The 22,191-nt window shown below is 35.0% G+C and overlaps 1 protein-coding gene across 1 annotated transcript in view; it reads right to left on the reverse strand.

Moving 5' to 3' along the window:
- LOC140959109 (protein ALTERED SEED GERMINATION 2-like) overlaps nucleotides 1-22,191 on the reverse strand; it is a 37,032-nt gene that overhangs the window by 2,444 nt on the left and 12,397 nt on the right. The window contains exons 3-5 of the mRNA XM_073416875.1: nucleotides 6,247-6,342; nucleotides 5,449-5,519; nucleotides 5,247-5,374 (exon numbers count right to left, since the gene is read on the reverse strand). Coding sequence (XP_073272976.1) covers nucleotides 5,247-5,374; nucleotides 5,449-5,519; nucleotides 6,247-6,342 — 295 coding nt within the window. The remainder of the gene's footprint in view (nucleotides 1-5,246; nucleotides 5,375-5,448; nucleotides 5,520-6,246; nucleotides 6,343-22,191) is intronic.

Consider the following 22,191-nt stretch of genomic DNA (forward strand, 5'->3'; position numbering starts at 1 on the left):
ATAAAGTTACAGAAAAATCTTATTGAATTAAAATTTTAGCCCACAGGCAAATTTTATGTCACTAGATTTTTTGAATTACATTGGTAAAACATGATATTGTCTCAAAATTTTAAGCATATTATATTTTGTGCAGTTATGCAACCTGCGAGTTTTTCTGATATGAAATGTGACATTCCCGAACTAAAGGGCGACAACTATAAAATATGGAAAGAAAGAATTCTTCTTCAATTAGGGTGGATGGATATTGATTATGCTATACGGAAAGACGAACCATTTGCTATTACTGAAAACAGCATTCCGGATGATGTTGATCTTTATGAAAAATGGGAGCGATCTAATCGACTCTGCGTAATGTTCATAAAGACCAAAATCTCTGCTGGTATGCGTGGTTCTGTTGACCAGCATAATAATGTCAAAGAATTACTGAAGGCTATTGATGAACAATTTCAGTCTTCAGATAAGGCACTTGCGAGCACCCTAATTATGGAATTCTCTTCATTAAGGCTCATCAGTGTGAGAGGTGTGCGAGAGCACATAATGAAAATGCGGGACATAGCGGCTCGGCTCAAGACACTTGAAGTGGAAATGTCTGAAACTTTTCTTGTGCACTACATTTTATGCACTCTTCCACAACAATATGGACCCTTCAAAATTTCCTACAATACACATAAGGATAAATGGTCAATCAATGAATTAATGACCATGTGTGTTCAAGAGGAAGGAAGGTTGTTGATGGAAACAAGTGATAATGTCTTTATGACTACACAAGGAAAGTATAAGAAACAAGCCAAAGTCAATGGAAAAAGAAAAGGAATAATTCCACCACAACCTGACATTAAGAAAGAATCCATGTGTTTCTTCTGTAAAAAGACGGGACACATGAAGAAGGATTGCAATAAATTTAAGGATTGGCTTGAAAAGAAAGGTATTCCTACTTCATTTGTCTGTTATGAATCTAATATGGTTGATATGATTTATAACACATGGTGGATTGATTCTGGTTCTACAATCCATGTTACAAATACCTTGCAGGGTATGCAAAACCTAAGGAAGCCAATAGAAAATGAACGGAGCATCTATTCGGGAAACAAGATGTCTTCGCACGTGGAGGCTATTGGGACTTGCTGCCTTATATTGGATAGTGGTTTTATTTTAAAATTGGAAAAGACATTTTATATTCCTAGTTTTTCTAGGAATTTAATTTCAGTTTCAAAACTTGTACCCCTTGGTTATTCATTTCAGTTTATAGATAAATCAATAAATTTGTTTTATAAATCAAATCTTATTGGAAATGATACAATGGTTGATGATCTTTTCTCTATTTCTTTACAAAATAATAACACCACTATGCATGTTCAAGGATGTATTAAAAGATGTGTTATAAATGAAGATTCCTCTATATTATGGCATCGGAGATTGGGACACATCTCCATAGAGAGAATTAAAAGATTAGTAAATGATGAAGTATTAAGTACTTTAGATTTTACTGATTTTGAGACTTGTGTGGACTGCATAAAGGGAAAGCAGACCAATGAGTCTAAAAAAGGTGCCAAGAGGAGTACAGAAATATTAGAAATCATACATTCAGATATTTGTTGTCCAGATATGGACATGCAAAGTCCGAAATACTTCATATCTTTCATTGATGATTACTCACGATACATGTATATCTACATGCTTCATAATAAAAACGTAGCACTTGAAGCCTTTAAGGTTTTTAAGGCTGAAGTGGAAAAGTAATGTGGAAAACATATTAAGATCGTGAGAACTGATAGAGGTGGAGAATATTACGGTAGATACACTGAGAATGGACAAGCACCTGGTCCATTTGCGAAGTTTCTCCAGGAACATGGGATTGTTGCCCAATATACTATGCCCGGTTCTCCGGATCAGAATGGCATAGCTAAGAGGAGAAACCAAACATTATTGGACATGGTGAGAAGCATGTTAAGTAGCTCCAAACTTTCTAAATCATTGTGGACTGAATCTCTTAAGACAGCTGTGTATATATTAAACCGAGTTCCAACTAAGGCTGTCCCAAAGACGCCATTTGAGTTATTTAAAGGTTGGAAACCGAGTTTGCAACATATACGTGTTTGGGGTTGTCCTTCTGAAATAAGAGTTTACAACCCACATGAAAAGAAACTGGACTCAAGAACTATAAGTGGATATTTTATTGGGTATGCCGAAAAATCCAAAGGATACAGATTCTATTGTCCATCTCACAACACTAGAATTGTGGAATCAAGAAATGCAAAATTTCTTGAAAATGACTTGATTAGTGGTAGTGATCATGACATAGTTTTTGAGAATGATCACATTAATGCACAACCTTCTTATTCAAATGACAGATTGGTCGTTATTCACACCCCTCAAGACCAAATGGGTGTTAGACAACTAGTTAATGAAGTTCCACAAATCGCTGATGAAAATCCAGTAGATCAAGTTGTTAATGAAGAACAACAAGAAATTGTTGATCAACCAAACAACCTTAGGAAATCTACTAGAATAAGAAGATCAGCAATATCTAGTGATTATGTTGTGTATTTACAAGAATCAGATTTTAACATTGGAGCCGAAAATGATCCTGAAACGTTTTCACAAGCCATGAGTTGTAATGAGTCAAAACTATGGTTCAATGCTATGAAAGAAGAGATGAATTCTATGGCATTTAATGGAGTCTGGGATCTTGTTCAGTTGTCTGATGGTGTAAAAGCCATTGGATGTAAATGGGTCTTCAAAACAAAGAAAGACTCCTTAGGCAACATTGAAAGGTATAAAGAAAGACTCGTTGTTAAAGGATTCACTCAGCAGGAAGGAATCGATTATAAGGAGACTTTTTCTCCTGTATCTAAAAAAGATTCTCTTCGTATCATTCTAGTATTAGTTGCTCATTTTGACTTTGATTTGCAACAAATGGATGTGAAAACAACTTTTCTCAATGGAGAACTAGAAGAAGAAGTTTATATGAAACAACCTGAAGGATTCTTCTCTAGTAATGCTGAGCAATTGGTTTGTAAGCTTAAGAAATCTATATATGGATTGAAACAAGCTTTCCGTCAATGGTATTTAAAATTTCATGATGTTATCTCTTCATTTGGATTCGTTGAGAACCCCATGGATCAATGTATATACCAGAAGGTCAGTGGGAGCAAGATTTGTTTCCTTATTCTATATGTGGATGATATATTATTTGCAACCAATGATAAGGGTTTGTTATATGAGGTGAAACAATTTCTCTCTGAAAACTTTGATATGAAGGATATGAGCGATGCATCTTATGTCATTGGCATTAAGATACATAGAGACAGAATTCGAGGTATTATAGGTTTGTCTCAAGAAACCTATATAAACAAAGTTTTAGAGAGATATCGGATGAAAGATTGTTCACCAAGTATAGCTCCCGTTGTGAAAGGCGATAAATTCAATTTAAGCCAATGCCCAAAGAATGATCTAGAGCGGGAACAAATGAAAAACATTCCTTATGCTTCTGCTGTCGGAAGCTTAATGTATGCTCAGGTTTGCACTAGACCTGACATTGCATTTGTTGTTGGGATGTTGGGAAGATATCAGAGTAATCCAGGTTTAGACCATTGGAAAGCTGCAAAGAAAGTCATGAGGTACCTTCAAGGGACCAAAGATTATATGCTTATGTTCAGACGAACTGAGAATTTGGAAGTAATTGGCTACTCTGATTCAGACTACGCTGGCTGCATTGATTCAAGAAAATCCACTTCAGGATATATTTTTATGCTAGCTGGTGGAGCTGTATCTTGGAGAAGTGCAAAGCAGACATTGACTGCTACCTCTACTATGGAAGCTGAGTTCGTATCTTGTTTTGAGGCAACCTCACATGGTGTATGGTTGAAGAGTTTCATTTCGAGGCTTAGAATCATGGATTCTATATCTAGGTCATTAAGAATATATTGTGACAATTCAGCTGCTGTTTTTATGGCTAAAAATAACAAAAGTGGTAGTCGAAGCAAGCACATCGACATTAAGTATTTAGACATACGAGAACGTGTTAAAGATAAGAAGTTACTTATCGAGCACATTAGTACTGAATTGATGATTGCGAATCCTTTGACTAAAGGCATGCCACCATTGAAATTCAAGGATCATATAGAAAGAATGGGACTTGGTTCCTTTATGTAATTTTGTTGTAAGAACAAATTTAATGAAACTATGATGTGATATTTTCTCGTATTTGTTGTGTACACATTCATTGATTTAAAAAATATCAATAAAGTTGGACCTCGAATAAACATAAGATTTATTCATTAAGTTATACAGTTTGAGATACATAATGCATTGTGATACATGGAAGATAATACTCGCTTCTAGAGGAACTATAGCCATGATTCATGTATTCTGTTTTCTCCTATGGTAAATGAGATATATGTGTCAAGTGGGAGAATGTAAGAAATATGACACATGTTAAAAGAAGTAGCGTGTACAAATTGAAATTGGCGACTGCCAAGAAAATTTAGATGCGTACACGCTCTCCTTCTGAATCTCGGCTCCCGCAATAACTCATCGATGGTATGAGAAATGTCTATAAATAGAGCGATTGAGGTCCCTAAGCACACACACCTCATAAGAAAAATTTACACCATCTATTGAGATGGTGGGGTGCTTAGAAGGCATCAACCGAGAAGAAAATTAGAGAAATCAAAATTTTCAATGGCTGGAGGTAACAATCGATTTAAGCTTCCGCATATTGTTTTTCATGTTCAAGTATACATAAAAACATGATTTTGAGAAAAATTCTAACAACAATCGGATCCCAAACAAAACAGCTACCTCAATCTAAGTTTTTTACATACTTTTAGTCTGGATTTAGGAGACATTTATCGAGTTTGCCAGAAAGCAATTTTCCAGAACCATAGCCAACTCGATCAATGTTTTTATGTCATCTCAGATGGTTGAATCGTTTGTAATTTATGAAGTCCAAGATGTCATTCTCAAGAAATTTCAATTGTGACAGACTTTCTATTTTGAAAAAAAAAATTTTACTGTACCAACTACATGGGCCAAACAATGTTAAATATAGTAAAGAATGCAAAAAAGAATCAACATATATCGCAAAATTTTATGCATGATGCCCAAGTGAAGGGAAAAAAAATCATATAACAAACTTTAACTATCAATGCAACAGCAGAAACAAATACAACTATCATGTAACATAAAAGATGACAGGCATTCAATTTACCTGTTGAGCGAGTAAATAAATTAATCAAACATACAAAATTGCTTCCCGAGTGCGACATAATCTGCGTTGATTTTCTTCCATGGCAGCTAATACATTTGAAGTCTCTGGGTCTGCTGCTCCCCCAGCTACAATGGAAGGGACGGGAGAATTTGGAGTCCAGATCTGTGTAATTACATTGTGAATAAGCTACAATACTTTGGAACTCTAATAAACTAAAACGATACATTCCCACTCACCTTTATGGTGCTGTCAATTCCACTTGTTGCGATGATACAGTCATATGGATGGCACTGTATACAGTTTACAACTGTACAGAAAAAGAGCAGTGGTATAAGAACACCAGGAGAGGGAAACTAGAGCAGGGGTATATCATGCGCCCAACATCAACTGACTTTGAACTCAATTGGTAGGTAAATGCTTGACCAGAGAAAGAACAGCAGCAGTGAAGAATTGAGCATGAGTAAAGCAACAAAAGTACAGATTCTAATAAAAATACACATCAATTCTGATAAAAGAATATCTATTCAAGGTCGTTATTAATTGCATACGTTGTATACCAGCATAAAAAATGTGATCCAATGATAGCATAAAACTCAAGCAACAAAAACAAACTCTCAATGAACCAAGTCAATGTGTGCCATTAAATCTTTCAGTTATCATTAAATAACAAACACTGAAATCATCAATAACTGGAAAGCTTATGAAAGTTGGAAATATAATATTTTTAGGATCACTGTAGGAGGATAACAAACACAAGTATATCGCCAACCATACTCCATACCTGATTTAAATATGTACCAAGCGGAGTATCATTACATCCACATCAAAAAGTCATGAACAAATAAATCCAATCCATTTTTTTTTTAAAACATAACAAAAACAAAAATAAAATCGGAGATTTAATGAAGTTTGCAAGACTCGACACAGAAACCATTTCTAAAGGAAAATCAATGGTAGTCGATATCAAACAATTAACAAATCATTTGTAATGATCTTGTAAATCTAACAGATCTTGGTGAAGATGGGAACACTACCAGCTTCATCTCCACGCAGCATCTTTAATAGCCGGCCAGATTTTTTTCCCCAGATAAACCATCTTCCATCATCATTCCCACTGGCAACATATTCACCTGAATACAATAAATAATCAATCAATTTAGTCACTGAGATAACCAAACATCACACAATATAGCACATCCAAATATTCAGAATGAATTTCACTCGAAGCACATCTAGTTTGGTTGAAGTACTTGTATCTAAATACGGGTGGCTTTTAGCTCACCCATCTCTCCTAAACAAGACATGCCAAGAAAGGAACATCAGTGCTCGGTCAGATGTTCAAAATATGTGAGAATAGGAACATAAACCTTCATATTTTATGAGCACAAATCAACAAAGATTTTTTAGACAACTTAGCAAAATTTTACCTGTTTGTTAGTTCTTTATTCACACGACTACATCTAGTTTGATTGGTATTTTATTAGGAACAAGAAGTTCAAAAAATTGATTTCTACCGTTCTTATTTTCCTTTTCACTTATCTTTTTCCCTGATTGCAAATGGAGATTGTCCATTTTTCAAACAGAAGTAACACTTGTCTATTTATCTAAATAAAACTACACGGTGTTTTGGCGTGGTCATGAATGGCATAACCAAATTAACACATGCTACTTTTAATTAGCTTCAAAAAAGGATTCCCAATGTTCGTTGCTGTTTTCCTTTCTTAAATTCAAACCTAAACCATTGTGCAAAATTTGACAAATGCTGCTACTTCTCTCAGGACCTCCAAACATGAACCCCCATCAATCATTCACAGAATCAACTTTATTGTCATAAGCATAATCAATAGTACCATAAGGATTTTCTTACACGCAAATACGAAAAAAAAATCTTTTATTGTAACAGACAATTCATTAAGAGAAAAAGTAAATAAAACTGAATAAAAGTTTGCTGATTGTGCAGCTCATTTTCATTTATTGGATCTTAAACAAACTGGATGCTATTACGCTTGGATGAGTCCAAAAATTTGCTCTAAGATCGACGATGTCTTGGTTAATCAGTGTTGGATGAGCTCAATTTTTGATGGGATTGCTGATTTTATTTCTCCGGGATGTATCTCTGATCATTCTCTTAGCATTGTGTCATTCTTTGACATGAATGTGATAAAGAAAATGCGGCTCAAGTTCTTTAATATGTGGGCTCTTAGGGACAAGTTTCTTAGCTTGGTTGAAGAGATGTGGAAGTTCTTTGGTAGGGGGACAGCCCAATATGTCCTTCAACAAAAAATTAAAGGACTCAAAGCCCCGTTAAAACTCTTGAACATCAAACAATTTGGCCATATTTCTGTTTCGGCTGAAAATACTAAAAAGAATCTAGAATCAATGCAATACAAAGTGCTCTCGGATGGGACTTTGGAATATGAGTCTAGAGAAGTGAGAGGGAAGCTGAATTATTTGTGAAGGCAGAACATTTGTTTTTATCACAAAAAGCGAAATGTTCTTTTATATTAAACAAGGGGATTGATGTACCAAATTCTTTCATGACTTGATCAAATGGAATAACAAGCGTAATGCCATTGTGTTGATGTAATTGTTACAGAATTTGTGGGATTCCATAAACATTTGTTGGGTACTAAAGAGAATAGGGTGACTCTGAACCGGGATGCTCTCTATCATGTGCCTTGTGTTTCGAATGCGTATATGGAGGGGTTGACTGCACATGTCACGGTTGATGACGTGAGGGACACCTTATTCGATGCCGATAATGATAAGGCACCTGGCTCGGATGGTTTTGGTTCTCATTTCTTTAAATAATCTTGGAACATTGTTGGTTTGGATGTTTATGCTGCAGTAGCCGAATTCTTCATAGTGAATGGTTATTGAAGCAATGGAATCATGCGGTGTCAAGAAATCAGCACAAGAAAATTCGGTTAGTGACTTCCGTCCCATATCATTTTGTACGGTTTTTTACAAATTATTTCAAAGGTTTTGGTGGGCAGGTTGAAAAAAGTGCTAGGGGATGTGGTGGATGTAGTGCAAACGACCTTTATACATGGAAGGTCCATTATGGATAACATCCACCTTCCACAAGTGCTTTTAAGGAAGTACGCTCTCAAACGAATTTCTGCAAGATGTATTCTGAAAATGGATTTGCAGAAAGCATACAATACTGTGGACCGGCAATTCTTGAAAAAAGTGATGATTTTATTTAACTTACCTTCTCAGTTTGTGGGATGGATAATTGATTGTGTCACAACCACCTCGTATTCTATATCTTTGAATGAGCAGGTAGATTCATGGGTTTTTTTCTTGATCAACGGGGCATCAGACAAGGTGACTCGTTATCCCTACTTATTTTTACATTATGTATTGAGGTGTTATTGAGGTCTCTGAATCACATGTCTTCATCCCCGTATTTTGGTTTCCACCCGAGATGTGGTAAGCTGGCATTAGACACATGGCATATGCCGATGATTTACTTCTATTAACTACTACAAAAACCGCAAACGACAAAATCCGTTGTCGTTGCCATTTTAAAACTGTTGTAACTGATGGTGTTGTTGAAAGTCCGTTCAACGACAACGGTTTTTATCCGTTGTGGTAGATCAAATTTGCGACGGTTGAAAATAGCCACGGGTATGAATAAAACCGTCGCTAATTCAAAATTAGCGACGGTTACATAAATCGTCGCTAGTTCATATTAGCGACGGTTTGGTCAACCGTCGCTAATTAAATTAGCGACGGGTAGCAATCAAGTCCGTCGCTAATTTTAGCGACGGTCAGTGGTCAAGATTTCCATCGCTAATTTGTTTCGAAAAATAAAAAAATACTTTTAATAATTTAATAAATCTAAAAGAAACTAATAATCCAAACTAAAATCGTGTAAAAGAAAAAAAATTTAAGTGTTGTGAAGTAGTAAAATCGTATAAAAGAGAATTAGCAGTGTTTTATGATGATTGATTGCTTCAATCGTTTAGGTAATATGGCAGGGTTGAGAGCGAATTTGATGAAGTCGAACATATACATGGCTGGTATGGATAATGGTGTGAGGGAATCCATTTTGGATATGATAGGTTTTAACGCTGACCATTTCACGATACCTCGGTATTCCTCTTGCATCTAGGAAGCTGCGCACCTCAAGATTATAGCCTACTTGTGGACGCGATAGGGGATAAAATTAGCTCTTGACCGAGACACTCACTATCATATGCCTCGAAGATCGAATTGATTCGATTGGTACTTCAAGGGATAGAATGCTTTTGGTTATCTATCCTACCACTCCCTTATAATATTGTGGATGACATTTACAGGATTTGTAGGAAGTTTGTGCGGCCTCAAAGCACCCTCCTATCTAGTGGAACATGTTTTGTAGACCAAAGGAAAATGGGGGCGTGGGGCTTAAGAAATTATTGGCTTGAAACGTTATGGAAGATTCATATGAAGAAAGATAGCATGTGAAATGGGCGAATGAGATCCATGTACGGTTTGGTAGTGTATGGGAATGGAATTGGAACAAAGATGAGTCTCCTTTGACTAAACAAATTATGAGAATTCGAGATGTTCTTCTACTTAGACAACCCTTGGCTGAGAGCGTAGAGATGTTGCTGGAGAGTTGGTTCGGAGGTCATGGTGGTCTTGCTCGAGCTTATGAATTCTTTGTTTAAATTGAAGGGTGATGAACATGGAAACCTATCATTTGGAAACATTCCATGCTCCTCAAGCATCGTTTTGCCATGTGGTTGTTTGCACACGATAAACTCCTAACTAAAGATAGACAATGCTCTATTGAGAACAAGATATGTGTACTTTGTAATAACAATGAGGAATAGTCCGTCATCTCTTCTTTGTTTGTGACGCGTGAAGAAAATCTGGAATGACATCTAAGATTATTTAGGCATGCGTAAAATCATGGAATGACATCAAAGATTATTTAGACAATGCTCTCCACCCATATCGACCAAAAAATGCAATGAATTACCATATACCAGAAGCTCATAAATCTTCTCCCAGTGGGAAGGCCCGACTCCATAATGAACATGTCCCGTGCCTTACTCGAAAATTTCCATTCAAAACCCAACTCTTGCAACACTTTTATCCATATACCACTCGAAAAATAACAATGCACCAATAGATGGCCCCGATTCTCCTCTTGCTTACGACACAAGCAACACCATTGCGGGCATAAGACACAGTCTGGCCACCTTCTTTGCACCGAGTCACGAGTGGGAAGTTTCCCCAAAGCCACAATCCACGAGAAAACTTGAACCTTTTGTGGGATAAGTACTTTCCAGATTATAAGTTTTGGGAAGGTGTTAAGCAGTCAACACGTGTTTTAAGTAGAGAACTAAATAGATTGAAGTGCGGGATTAACTATGAAAAAGGCTTGGTTTCCAAGAGTTCAAATGCGTTTTTATGAAGATATGCTAATGGAATATTAGGGGGACGGGCAACAAGAAAGAAGGGATTAATTGTACTGTATTACGTAAGAAAAAACCGGACATTGTCGTGCTTTTAGAAGTCAAGAGAGAGACGCTGGATTGTAAATTTTTTGCAAGTTTGTGGAAGATTAGATTTCTTGATTGGGTTTTCTTACCTGCGATAGGAAGATCAGGGGGTATTCTAATGATGTGGGATCTCAGAGTAGTGGTGGTCAGTGATCACATGATAAGGGAGTTTTCTGTATCGATAGAGATTCAAGTTAATGATGATATCAAATGGTGGTTCTCAGCTAATTACGGACAGTGTAAGCCAAGAAAAAGAAAACTATTTTGGGATGAATTGGCGGGTTTGAGAACAATTTGTGGTGACAATTGGTGCTTGGGAAGATATTTTAATGTGGTTAGAACTTTGAGTGAAAGATGAGCAACCTATCCACAACTACAAGCATGTCTTTTTTCGATAAATTGATCAATGAGTTGGAACTGCATGATCCACCTTTGTTGAATGCAAAGTATACATGGTCTATCTTCAGGGATATACCTGTAGGCTAGACAGATAAATGTTCTCGAGGGCATGGATGGACATCTTATCTTTCCCACTTTTAGACAAACGGTGTTACCGAGAATTACCTCAGATCACCACTACAAGAAATTCTGCATACAACAACGCACATACGACAACGGTTTTTCACGAAAACCGTTGTCGTATATTTTTTAACAACGGTTTTATCGAAAACCGTTGTCTTGTGGGGGGCAAAGACAACGGTTTTAAAAAACCGTTGTCTTTGGAGGATCAAAGCCAACGGTTTTTAAAAACCGTTGTCTTTTTGAGGTCAAAGACAACGGTTTTTAAAAACCGTTGACTTTGGAGGGTCAAAGACAACGGTTTTTGGGATAAATGACAACGGTTTTATAGAACCGTTGTCTTTGAGCGTTTTTTTAGGGTCAACGACAACGGTTCTATGAACTGTTGTCTATTAGCGTAATTTTTTGGACAATTGACAACGGTTTGAAAAAACCGTTGTCGATTAGCGTGGTTTTTTGACAAAAAAACAACGGTTTTGGAAAACGTTGCAATATTTAGCGACGGTTTTTGAAAAACCGTCGCTAAATTTAGCGACAGTTTGTCAAAACCGTCGCTACTTTTAATTAGCGACGATTTTGAAATAACCGTCTCCAATTTTAGCGACTGTTTTAAAAAAACTCGTCGCATATTTAAATTTAGCGACGGTTTAATAAAACTCGTCGCTAAAATTAGCGACATTGTTATGAAACCGTCGCTAATTTTAGCGACGGTTTAAATCCAAACCGTTGCCAAATAAAAATATACGACGGTTTATCATTTACCGTCGCTATTGCCAAAACCCGTCGTAAACTGTCTATAAATATCTCCATTTTCGATCCATTTTCCTCCACAATACTTCACAACACTTAAAATTTTTATCTTTTACACCATTTTATCAATTCGCACAACACTTAAAATTTTTCTCACCACTTCATAACACTTAAAATTTTTCTCTCTTACACCATTTTATCACTTCACACAATACCTAAAATTTTTCTCTCTTACACAATTTTATCACTTTAACACAACACGTAAAATTTTTCTAACCACTTCATAACACTTAAAATTTTTCTCTTTAACACGATTTTACTACTTCACAAAACTTAAAATTTTTTCTTTTACACGATTTTAGTTTGGATTATTAGTTTCTTTTAGATTTATTAAATTATTAAAAGTATGTTTTTATTTTTCGAAACAAATTAGCGACGGAAATCTTGACCACTGACCGTCGCTAAAATTAGCAACGAACTTGATTGCTACCCGTCGCTAATTTTAAATTAGTGACGGTTGATAAAACCGTCGCTAATTTGAACTAGCGACGGTTTATGTAACTGTCGCTAATTTTGAATTAACGACGGTTTTATTCATACCCCTCGCTATTTTTATTTGCGACGATTTTTAAAAACCGTCGCAAATTTGATCTACCACAACGGATAAAAACCGTTGTCGTTGAACGGACTTTCAACAACACCCTCAGTTACAACAGTTTTAAAATGGCTACGACAACGGATAAAACGTTTTTGTAGTAGTGCACTTTCAATTTCGCTAGATACTTCTAAGGTTATTTGGGGACTATCTCCATTCAGATTCGAGAATGCTTGGCTGATCCATAAAAACTTCAAAGATTTAGTTTCGTCCTGGTGGAATAATGGGGATAGTCAGGGGTGGGAACGATATAAGTTCATGAAGAAATTGAAAAAGATTAAAAGTTCAGGTATCCAAATGGAACAAAGAGGTATTTGGGGATGGGGATGGGGATGTGGATATGAAATACGCGGAGTTACTTAAAAAAATTAGACAGATGGATGAGCTAGAGACAGAGGGAATTCGTAGGATGTTCTTGTTGAGGAAAAAATGGTAGTGAGGTGCGAAATGGAAGAAATGTTGTTAAAGGTTTCAAATGGAAAGTCAAAAAGCAAATGTGAGATGGCTAAGGGAAGGGGACTAGAACTCTAAGTTTTTTAATGCCTTACTATATTAACGAAGAAATAGATCACTGATAGATAAAATGGAATTGGAATATGGGTCTGTGGTTATGGAGGTTTGTCAGATTGAAGAGTCTACAATAAGTTTTTATAGAAATATTTATAGGAAATCGGATGGTGAAGGGGGGTTCGGAGGGTTGGAGTGGAGCCCTATCGGTAGGGTGGGTGCAGAGGAGTTGGAGATTCCGTTTTCAGATGAGGAGATTAAAAAAGTGATGTTTGATAGCAATGGATCGAAGGCTCCAGGTCCGGACAGGTTTACATTGGCTTTTTATCAAAGTTATTGGGAGACGGTCAAAGAGGATTTATTGAAGGTGTTTAACAAATTCTTTGATGGAAGTGTGGTCAATGGGATTACCAATGAGACATACATTTGTCTAATCCCAAAGAAACGAGATGCGGTCAAGGTGAAGGACTTTCGGTCAATCAGTCTGATAACGAGCATGTATAAGATTTTGGCTAAGGTCTTAAGAAATAGGTTGAAGAAAGTCTTGAGTAAAACGATTAAGGAAAATCAACGTGCATTTATACAAGGGAAACGTATTCTAGTCTGTTGTCTTATAACTAATGAAATAGTCGAGGAGTGTAGACGAAAGAAGAAAGAGTGGGTGTTCAAAGTTGATTTGGAAAAGATGAATGATAATGTGGATTGGAGATGAAGAAATTTGATAAAGGGTTGCGTATCCAATGTCTCTTTTTCAATACTTATTAATGGAAGGCCACAGGGTAAAATAAAAGGAGAAAAAGGTCTTAGGCAATGGGATCCATTATCCTCGTTCCTATTTAATCTTGTGATTAATGTATTAGGGCGATTTGGTGGACAGAGCTAAGGTTGCGAATGTAGTCAGGGGGTTGGAAGTTGGTAGAGATAAAATAAAAATATCTCACATCCAATTTGCGGATGATACTTTGTTTTTTTATTAAATCTGAGAGGCGTTTGCGTTGTTTGGTGGAGATACTCGACACTTTTAGCCAGAAGTCGGGGTTGAAGATTAACTTGGAAAAAAATGTTTTGCTGGGTTTAAATTATTCGGAGATGGAAGCATAACGGTTGTCTTCAGAGATTGGGTGTAAAAATGAGGAGTGGTCAATTACATATCTGGGGGTACCGTTGGGAGGTAATCCAAGGAATTATGTCTCTTGGAAATCGGTGGAATCTAAGATGTAAAAGAAACTGGCAAGCTGGAAAAAAATGTTTTTATCATAAGGGAGCCGATTAACCTTGATAGCGGCAGTGTTGAATGCGATACCAACGTATTCCATGTCTCTATTTAAAGTACCATTATGTGTGGCAAATGGTATGCAAAAGATTACGGAGATTTTCTGTGAGAGGGAGCCGCTGGGGAGGTGAATTGTCATTTGGTTGCTTTGGATCAAGTATGCAACCAAAATATTTGGTGGTGGAGATGTTATCGGGAGAGAGAACCTTTGTGGAAAAAAGTTATTAAGAGCATTTATGGATTGCAAGATAATGGTTGGGACGTGGGGTTGGCAAGGAATAGGACTTTTAGAAATCCCTGGAAATTTATCACCCGTTCTCTTACCCGACTTTTGATCTTTTAGTTAGGGCGGAGTTCAACAGGGGGAATTGTGAGAACCCGGATTTTTCGAAGCAAAGCACCCCAAAAAGCTCGGAAAGTAGCTCAAAAAGAAGCCGAGACAATGCAAAACCTTGAGAATTGAGAGTACATCACTTGGAAAAGAAACCCTTAGCTCAAAAGCTAAAACCCTCAACTCAAGTAAGCTCATTGATTGTCAGGGAGGAAACCCCTAACTCATGGGCTTAACCCTCAGCTCATAAGCTAAAACCCTCAGCTCAAGGAAGCTCATTGATTGTCACGGAGGAAATCCCTAGCTCATGAATTCAATATTCTAGCTCAAAGAAGCTCATCCTTTCTTGTCCTAAAAGAACCAAAATGGAGCTAGAAGAAGAGCTAAAGGATTGGACAAATTTAATGTGCGAGAAATGACCTTTGAGTTAACCAAGAAGAGGAGTTAAAGGAGCTAAAGGTTTGGACAAACTTATTGTGCAAGAGATGATCATTGAGTTAACCAAGGAAATGAGCTAAAAGACTAGGACACATTTATTATGTAAGAAAAAACCCTTGAGTTGATTAAGGTGACCTTTGATGCTTGGGATGGATTTGACTACATTTATTTCCTTACTTGTGCACCAAGGTGGACGTCCAAATGGCAAGAGAAAAGCCATTTTTTTTGCCTATAAATACTACACCATGGCTGAATGAAAAACACCCAAAAAAAAACCTCAAAAATCCGGTCCTCACTCTCCACAAATCCTCTAAATTTCGGCCAACGCCAAGAAGGAAGCTTCGTGCAGTCCGAGTGCTTAGAAGATACGTCAAAGTGCTGCTGGATTGACGTCATAAATCTAGGCAAAGTGCTGCCAAAATTCGGTCATCATCTGATCAAGATTCATACATCCAAGCTTGGCTACTTTCGAACTACACCTTGAATTTCAGTAAGTGGGTTTTCGATATGTATGTTTGTTTGTATTTTTAAACCTTGCATATAAATAATATGAAATGCTTGTATGTGTGTCCCCTTTTTCGGATAAAGTCGGTCTGTTCTGTTTAAAATTTCGATCGATTATAAGTTTTCTTCTGTTCTTCGAAATTCTTTGATTCCGCTGAATCCGTCTGAAATTCTGATATATGAAACTCTGATAAGTTCTGTCTGGTAAATCTAAATTCTGTGTTGCACTGTTACAACTTGATTTGAAATGGGACGAGAATTGTAATTCTGTCTGGCCCCCATCGGTGGGTATAAAACCATGTTCTGTCTTGCCCCCATCGGTGGGTATAAAACCATGTTCTGGCCTCACCCCTTAGAAGAATAACATATTGGGGACAATTTGACCATGGAAACGAGATGAGTAACAGTGTTGTGTTTGTGCTGTCTGAAATTATCTGATTTGCTTCTGAACTATTTCGAATCATCTGAAAAAGTGTCTTTTGTTCGAATCGCTTCTGCTATGATGAGTTAAAAGTAATAAGTTTTGAAAGTATGTTAAAGAAATGTTTTAAACAAGAAGGTGGAGGCAATCATGGACTGGCCTTGACCGAAAACTAGAATAGAAGTTCGAAGCTTTCTGGGATTAGTTGGCTATTAATAAAATGTCTTGAAAAATTTTCTTCCGCTCACCAAGCTCACTCAGAAGAACTCTAGATTAAATTAAAGTGAAGAATGTGAAGAGTTTTTAGATCCTGAAATAGAAACTCGCTTCTACACTAGTATTAGTACTTCTCGAAGAAGACAAGAATTTCAAAATTTATAATGATGCATCAAATGAGGATTGTGATGTGTTCTCATTCAATAGGGGCAAGTAATTGCATATACATAGAGGAAATTAAAACCATGTGACCAGAATTATCAAGCACATTGAATTAGTCACAATAGTATTTGTGCCAAATATCCGGAGGATCAAAATTCTTTGGTACCAAATGAGAGATATTTACCGATTATCAAAGCATCAAATACCGTTCACACAAAAGGAATTAAACATGAGGCAAAGACGGTGGATCGAACTATTGAAAGATTTTGACCTAAGGCTGACAAGATAGCTGATGCGCTATGTTGTCACTTTGATTGTTGCACTCCCAAGAGCAGGTTGTCTACAAGTAGTATAATTCGGTGAGTCCGATATTGTATCCACAGGGAAGCTAAGGTAATTACAAGTCCACTACAATGTCTTTTTGTTTTGTTTTTGTTTTTGTTTTTGTTTCTTTTTAATTTTAATTGTTTGAATATTTAATGGGTAAATTTTAATTGTTCAAATTTTAATTTAAGTAGTTGAGATTAAAAGATCAACTCTTGGTATTTTAATAAAGTTAACATTAACGAACAATATTGAAATCCACTTAATAAAATGGTTCCAATATATTAAATAATCATATTTATATTATGTTATAAATTATTATCTTATAAGTATATAATATATACCAAAACTTATAAATGTGGTCAAGTATTTATTGTGCTATATATATTTGTAAACACTAAATCAAGGTTCCCACTTTAAATGGTTGGTAAAACCAAACTAACATTTAAATGGTACCAAGAAATTAATAATATGATATATTGATATATAATAAATCAAGGCATCCACTTTAAATGGTTGGTAAAACCAAACTAACATTTAAATGGTTCCAAGAATTTAGTGTAACATATAGCAACAATAAATCAAAACTCCCACTTATAAGTAGGGTATAAAAATGCTTAAAGAAATAAATATAACATAAACAATAAATAATGATTAAATAATATAAAACATAGATTCTTACCTTTTAATAACCTTATTATCATGCCAAGAGTTTCACCTTATCATCTCAACTTTAGGAAGTTAGCTATTCATTATTCAAAGTGTAAAACTTTGAATATGAAATTAACATGCTAATTGTATTTAAATGAAGAAATAAAGGAAAAATATAGAGAGAAATATTATGAACTCAAAGGTTTGTTCATAGAATGAGGGATATCTCAATACATTACAATGCACCCCTATTTATAGCCAAATTTGGGGAGACAACCACAAATAAAATATTATTTTTTTACACATAAGTCTTCATTGGTGTTCCAAGATATTATATTATATTACACATCACTTTTGAAAATCTTCTTCTCCGAATTTGCTTCTTCACATAAAAAGAAACATGTGGATAATTGAGTTGTCTAGTTGTGGTATTTTTTTCAAACCATTTGACCAAGTAATTTGAGAGATATGGTCAAAATACTAGAGCATGGTAAAACTGCCACTCCTTTGGTAACTTTATTTGTTGCTTAATTTGATCCCAATTGTGAGAGGATTTTTATCTCATGCTTGTCAACAATATTGTAGATATTATAATCAACTTTCTACAGGTCCAAGAATCATCTTAATCCCATTTGCAACGCCAAGTTTATTCTTGTTTTATCGAACCTGTAAAAAATAGTAAAAACTTGTAATTACACAACAACTTATATTTTATACAATTTATTATAAAACATATAATATTTAAACATTTAATAAAACAAAAACTATATAATTATATTATAAAACATTTAATTAATGTACAATTTTTATGTTTATCACACCTCCCAACCAGCTTATTGCTAGTCCCTAGCAATTTAAGCGTTAATAGCAATACAAAACATATTGATTAATTTAAATAGAAATGTAATCAAAACTATCTAAGTGTTTAAATTAAATTTGAAAACTGTCAAAGTTATATCAAGATCATCATAATTATAATTTATGAAATAATTTGAGATGATCAATTCAAAGCTTATTTCAGGTAGTTAAATGTACACGGCCTTCAGAAATTCCTAGTAAGAGTCTCAACTCCATATCCTCACAGGTTAATAAATGTTTCAATTTATGGCAACGATTTCTCTCATGGAGTTGGAATACAGATAAATGCTCAGAAAAATGGTTTACAGAATGCAGACAGACAAACGAGCCAAACTAATCAAAAGATAGAAAATCCATTGATTCAAAATCTAGTTGTTCTTATTATATATTTTTTCCTTTTTTTTTTTTCATAACATCATGGAATCAGACTAAGTTTATGCTTCTTGACCACATATTTATTTAATTTGTACAATAAATTTCTCTCTCTCTTTCTTTTTTTTTTTTTATGAGAGATATATGGGTCGTAGCATATAACTTAAAAATTACATAGATCTTCAATATCTTTCTTTTTGTATTTTTCTCCTTTTTTTTTCAGGAAATATCATTTTTTTTTCAAAATAAGAACTCAAGATCTAAACAATAGATAGTCTCTCTCATGATCAATAAAGGCTCGAAAGCTGTTTTCTCAGTCCTCTCCACTCACTCACAAAATATGTGTGAGTTTAAAATTTTAGGCACTCTTATAAGGTATATCTTGGGCCATATACTTTAATACCTGATTTTATCACAATGGTTAATCACTCAAAAAGATTTCATAAATCATATTTTTATATTGATCAGAATATTAAAATTGATTTTTTTTTTCAAATAAAAATTTAAACATTCTTAAATAGATTAATGCATGTTCTAATTTAAATCTTTCAAACATGTAATGTATGACATTTTTGCAAAAATTACTAAGATACAAACAATAAACATGATTTTATTTTAAAATAATATTTATATTTTTTTTTATTTTTTTATTTTTTTTAATTTTTTTTTATAAGTTTGTTCTCCCCCCAATCAGAATATGACATTGTCCCTAATGTCAAAATAACTATTAATAAAGAGTACATAATGAAAGAGATATCACCTGGAATTTTATTGAAGATAACAAACTGAAACAAACGCAAACCAATCCACGACTTTTGAATCAATGATCCAACTTCCTTTTCTTATTGCTTGATTGCGACCAATTGATCTTTGTTATCATCGGATCAGGCTTATGAACAAAAGCTTCCAAATCATCAATTAATTGGTCGGCAGTCGAAGCACAGATGAGCATCCGTCGTGAATTTTCTGAAATGAAATTCTGTTCCACAGCTTTATCAAGAAATGTCAACAAACTGTCATAATAATTATTGATATTCAACAAGCCCACAGGTTTATTATGGATATTAAGTTGTGCCCAAGAAACAGTGTGAAAAATTTCTTCTAATGTACCAAAACCACCTGGTAGTGCGATAAAAGCATCAGAATTTTCAATCATTTTTGTGATTCTTTCATACATAGAAGAAACTTTTAATTCCTCACCAATCGTAACACCTGTAATATTTCCTTCAGCTAAAGCTGTAGGAATAATACCCAAAACCTGACTACCTCCAAGATGAGCAGATGTTGAAACAGATCCCATTAACCCAATATTACCTCCCCCATATACCAAGTGAATTTTTCTCTCAGCCAATATCTTTCCAAGATTATTCGCTGCTTCTACAAACACTTCATTTTTTCCAGGACTCGACCCACAAAATACACAAATATTTTTCAATGATTGTGCAGAGGTTCCAGCCATGTTTTTTTACTTTCTTCTTTTTTTTTCTGCGAAAATAGAGAGAAAGATGAGAGATTTTATAGGGGTAATATGTTATCAGGACAAAACTATGGGTCACAGTTGTAAACAGAATAAACAGTAAAAACAATAATGACACACATGCATGTAAACAGTAGTGTGATTGTGGCTCACAATTTTCCTCTGGTTTTACGTCCAGAAACGGCTTCAACGCCTTCTATGAGTCGAGGATATGCTTCCCATCCAATTTTCTTATAAATTGGCAAACAGGGTCTTTTTTAGTCGGATTCCCAAGACTATGACGCTCATCTTGGAATTGTTTCCATAAACGGAGAAGTTCAATATGCACATGTCCACTAGAATGCGTCTCAAGAGTCAATAAGATGTTATCTAAAGACTCCTTACTCAGCCCATTCTTAATGAAACCAATTTTATCTTCTCTGTTATTGGAAACACATCCCAAAGATCTGCATCGTTTGTCACAAGTCCATCTTGCACACTTATGACAAACCCCTAAACTTTTGGCCCTTCGTTTTTTCGCATAAGTGCTTTTTCCTAATCCAGGCAAATACCGAATGAGCAATGATTGTGGAACTTCTCCTCCTAATCGGACCTTAGCTTCTATTACAAGACGAATATCTTCTGGAATTCCTTTTTGCATTAGCAATCTCAATCTTTCACACCTTCCTGCATAAATTTTTCTTAGAACATTTTCAGAAACAGAGGGAAAATATTTACAAATTTTTGAGAGAATTTCATCCATTTTGAAAAGAAAAGAAATGTTTTTTTTTATTTTTGTATCAGCAATTATGGGAAACTGATTAAACCGACTATGAGAGTCACGGAGTACCGTTATCCGCCATTTAACCGGGAAAATAAAAAGATTAAGGAAACCTGAAATAAAAACAAACAAAATTAAATGCAACACAAAAAAAATCAAGGATCGGAAAGGGAAATAAACTCTTCTTGAAAAATTTCATTTTCTAAAAATGGTTTAAGCCTTTGTCCATTTACTTTAAAAACATCACCATTTTTAGGATTTTCAATATCCACAGCTCCATAAGTATACACATGCTTTACAACATATGGGCCTGTCCATCTTGATCGTAATTTTCCTGGGAATATGTGAAGTCGAGAATTATAAAGCAAAACTTTTTTACCAATCTCAAAAGATTTTCTAAGAATTGTTTTATCATGAAATGATTTGATTTTTGCTTTATAAATCCTTGAATTCTCATACGCGTCATTTCTGAGTTCATCAAGTTCATTAAGTTGCAATTTACGCAATTTGTTGGCATCATCCATGCTTGAATTTAAAGTTTTGATCGCCCAATAAGCTTTATGTTCCAATTCCACAGGCAAATGACAATGTTTTCCATAAACCAACCTATAGGGAGACATATTCAATGATGTTTTAAAAGCTGTTCGATATGCCCAAAGTGCATCATTAAGTCGCAGAGACCAATCTTTTCTATTTGAGTTAACAGTTTTTTCCAAAATTTGCTTTATCTCCCTATTAGCTAATTCAACTTGTCCATTTGTTTGAGGATGATAAGGAGTAGTTACTTTGTGAGTAATACCATATTTTTTCATTAATGAAGCAAATGGTTTATTAACAAAGTGAGTTCCCCCATCACTTATCATGGCTCGAGGAATTCCAAATCTACTAAAAATATTTTCTTTTAAAAATTTGATGACGATTTTATGATCATTTGTTCGACATGGAATTGCCTCTATCCATTTGGAAACATAATCAACTGCAACTAAAATATACAAGTATCCAAACGACGGTGGAAAAGGTCCCATAAAATCTATTCCCCAACAATCAAAGATTTCAATTTCAATAATAGGATTCAAAGGCATCATGTTTCTTTTTGAAATCGCACCCAATTTTTGACAATTTTCACAGATCTTGCAGATTTCGTGGGTGTCTTTAAACAAAGTGGGCCAATAAAATCCACACTGCAAGATTTTTGCAGCTGTTTTCTTTGAAGAAAAATGTCCTCCGCATGCTTCTGAATGACAAAATTTAATGACACTA

This window comes from Primulina huaijiensis, chromosome 2, assembly GCF_012295235.1.
Source record: "Primulina huaijiensis isolate GDHJ02 chromosome 2, ASM1229523v2, whole genome shotgun sequence".
Classification (NCBI taxonomy): domain Eukaryota; kingdom Viridiplantae; phylum Streptophyta; class Magnoliopsida; order Lamiales; family Gesneriaceae; genus Primulina; species Primulina huaijiensis.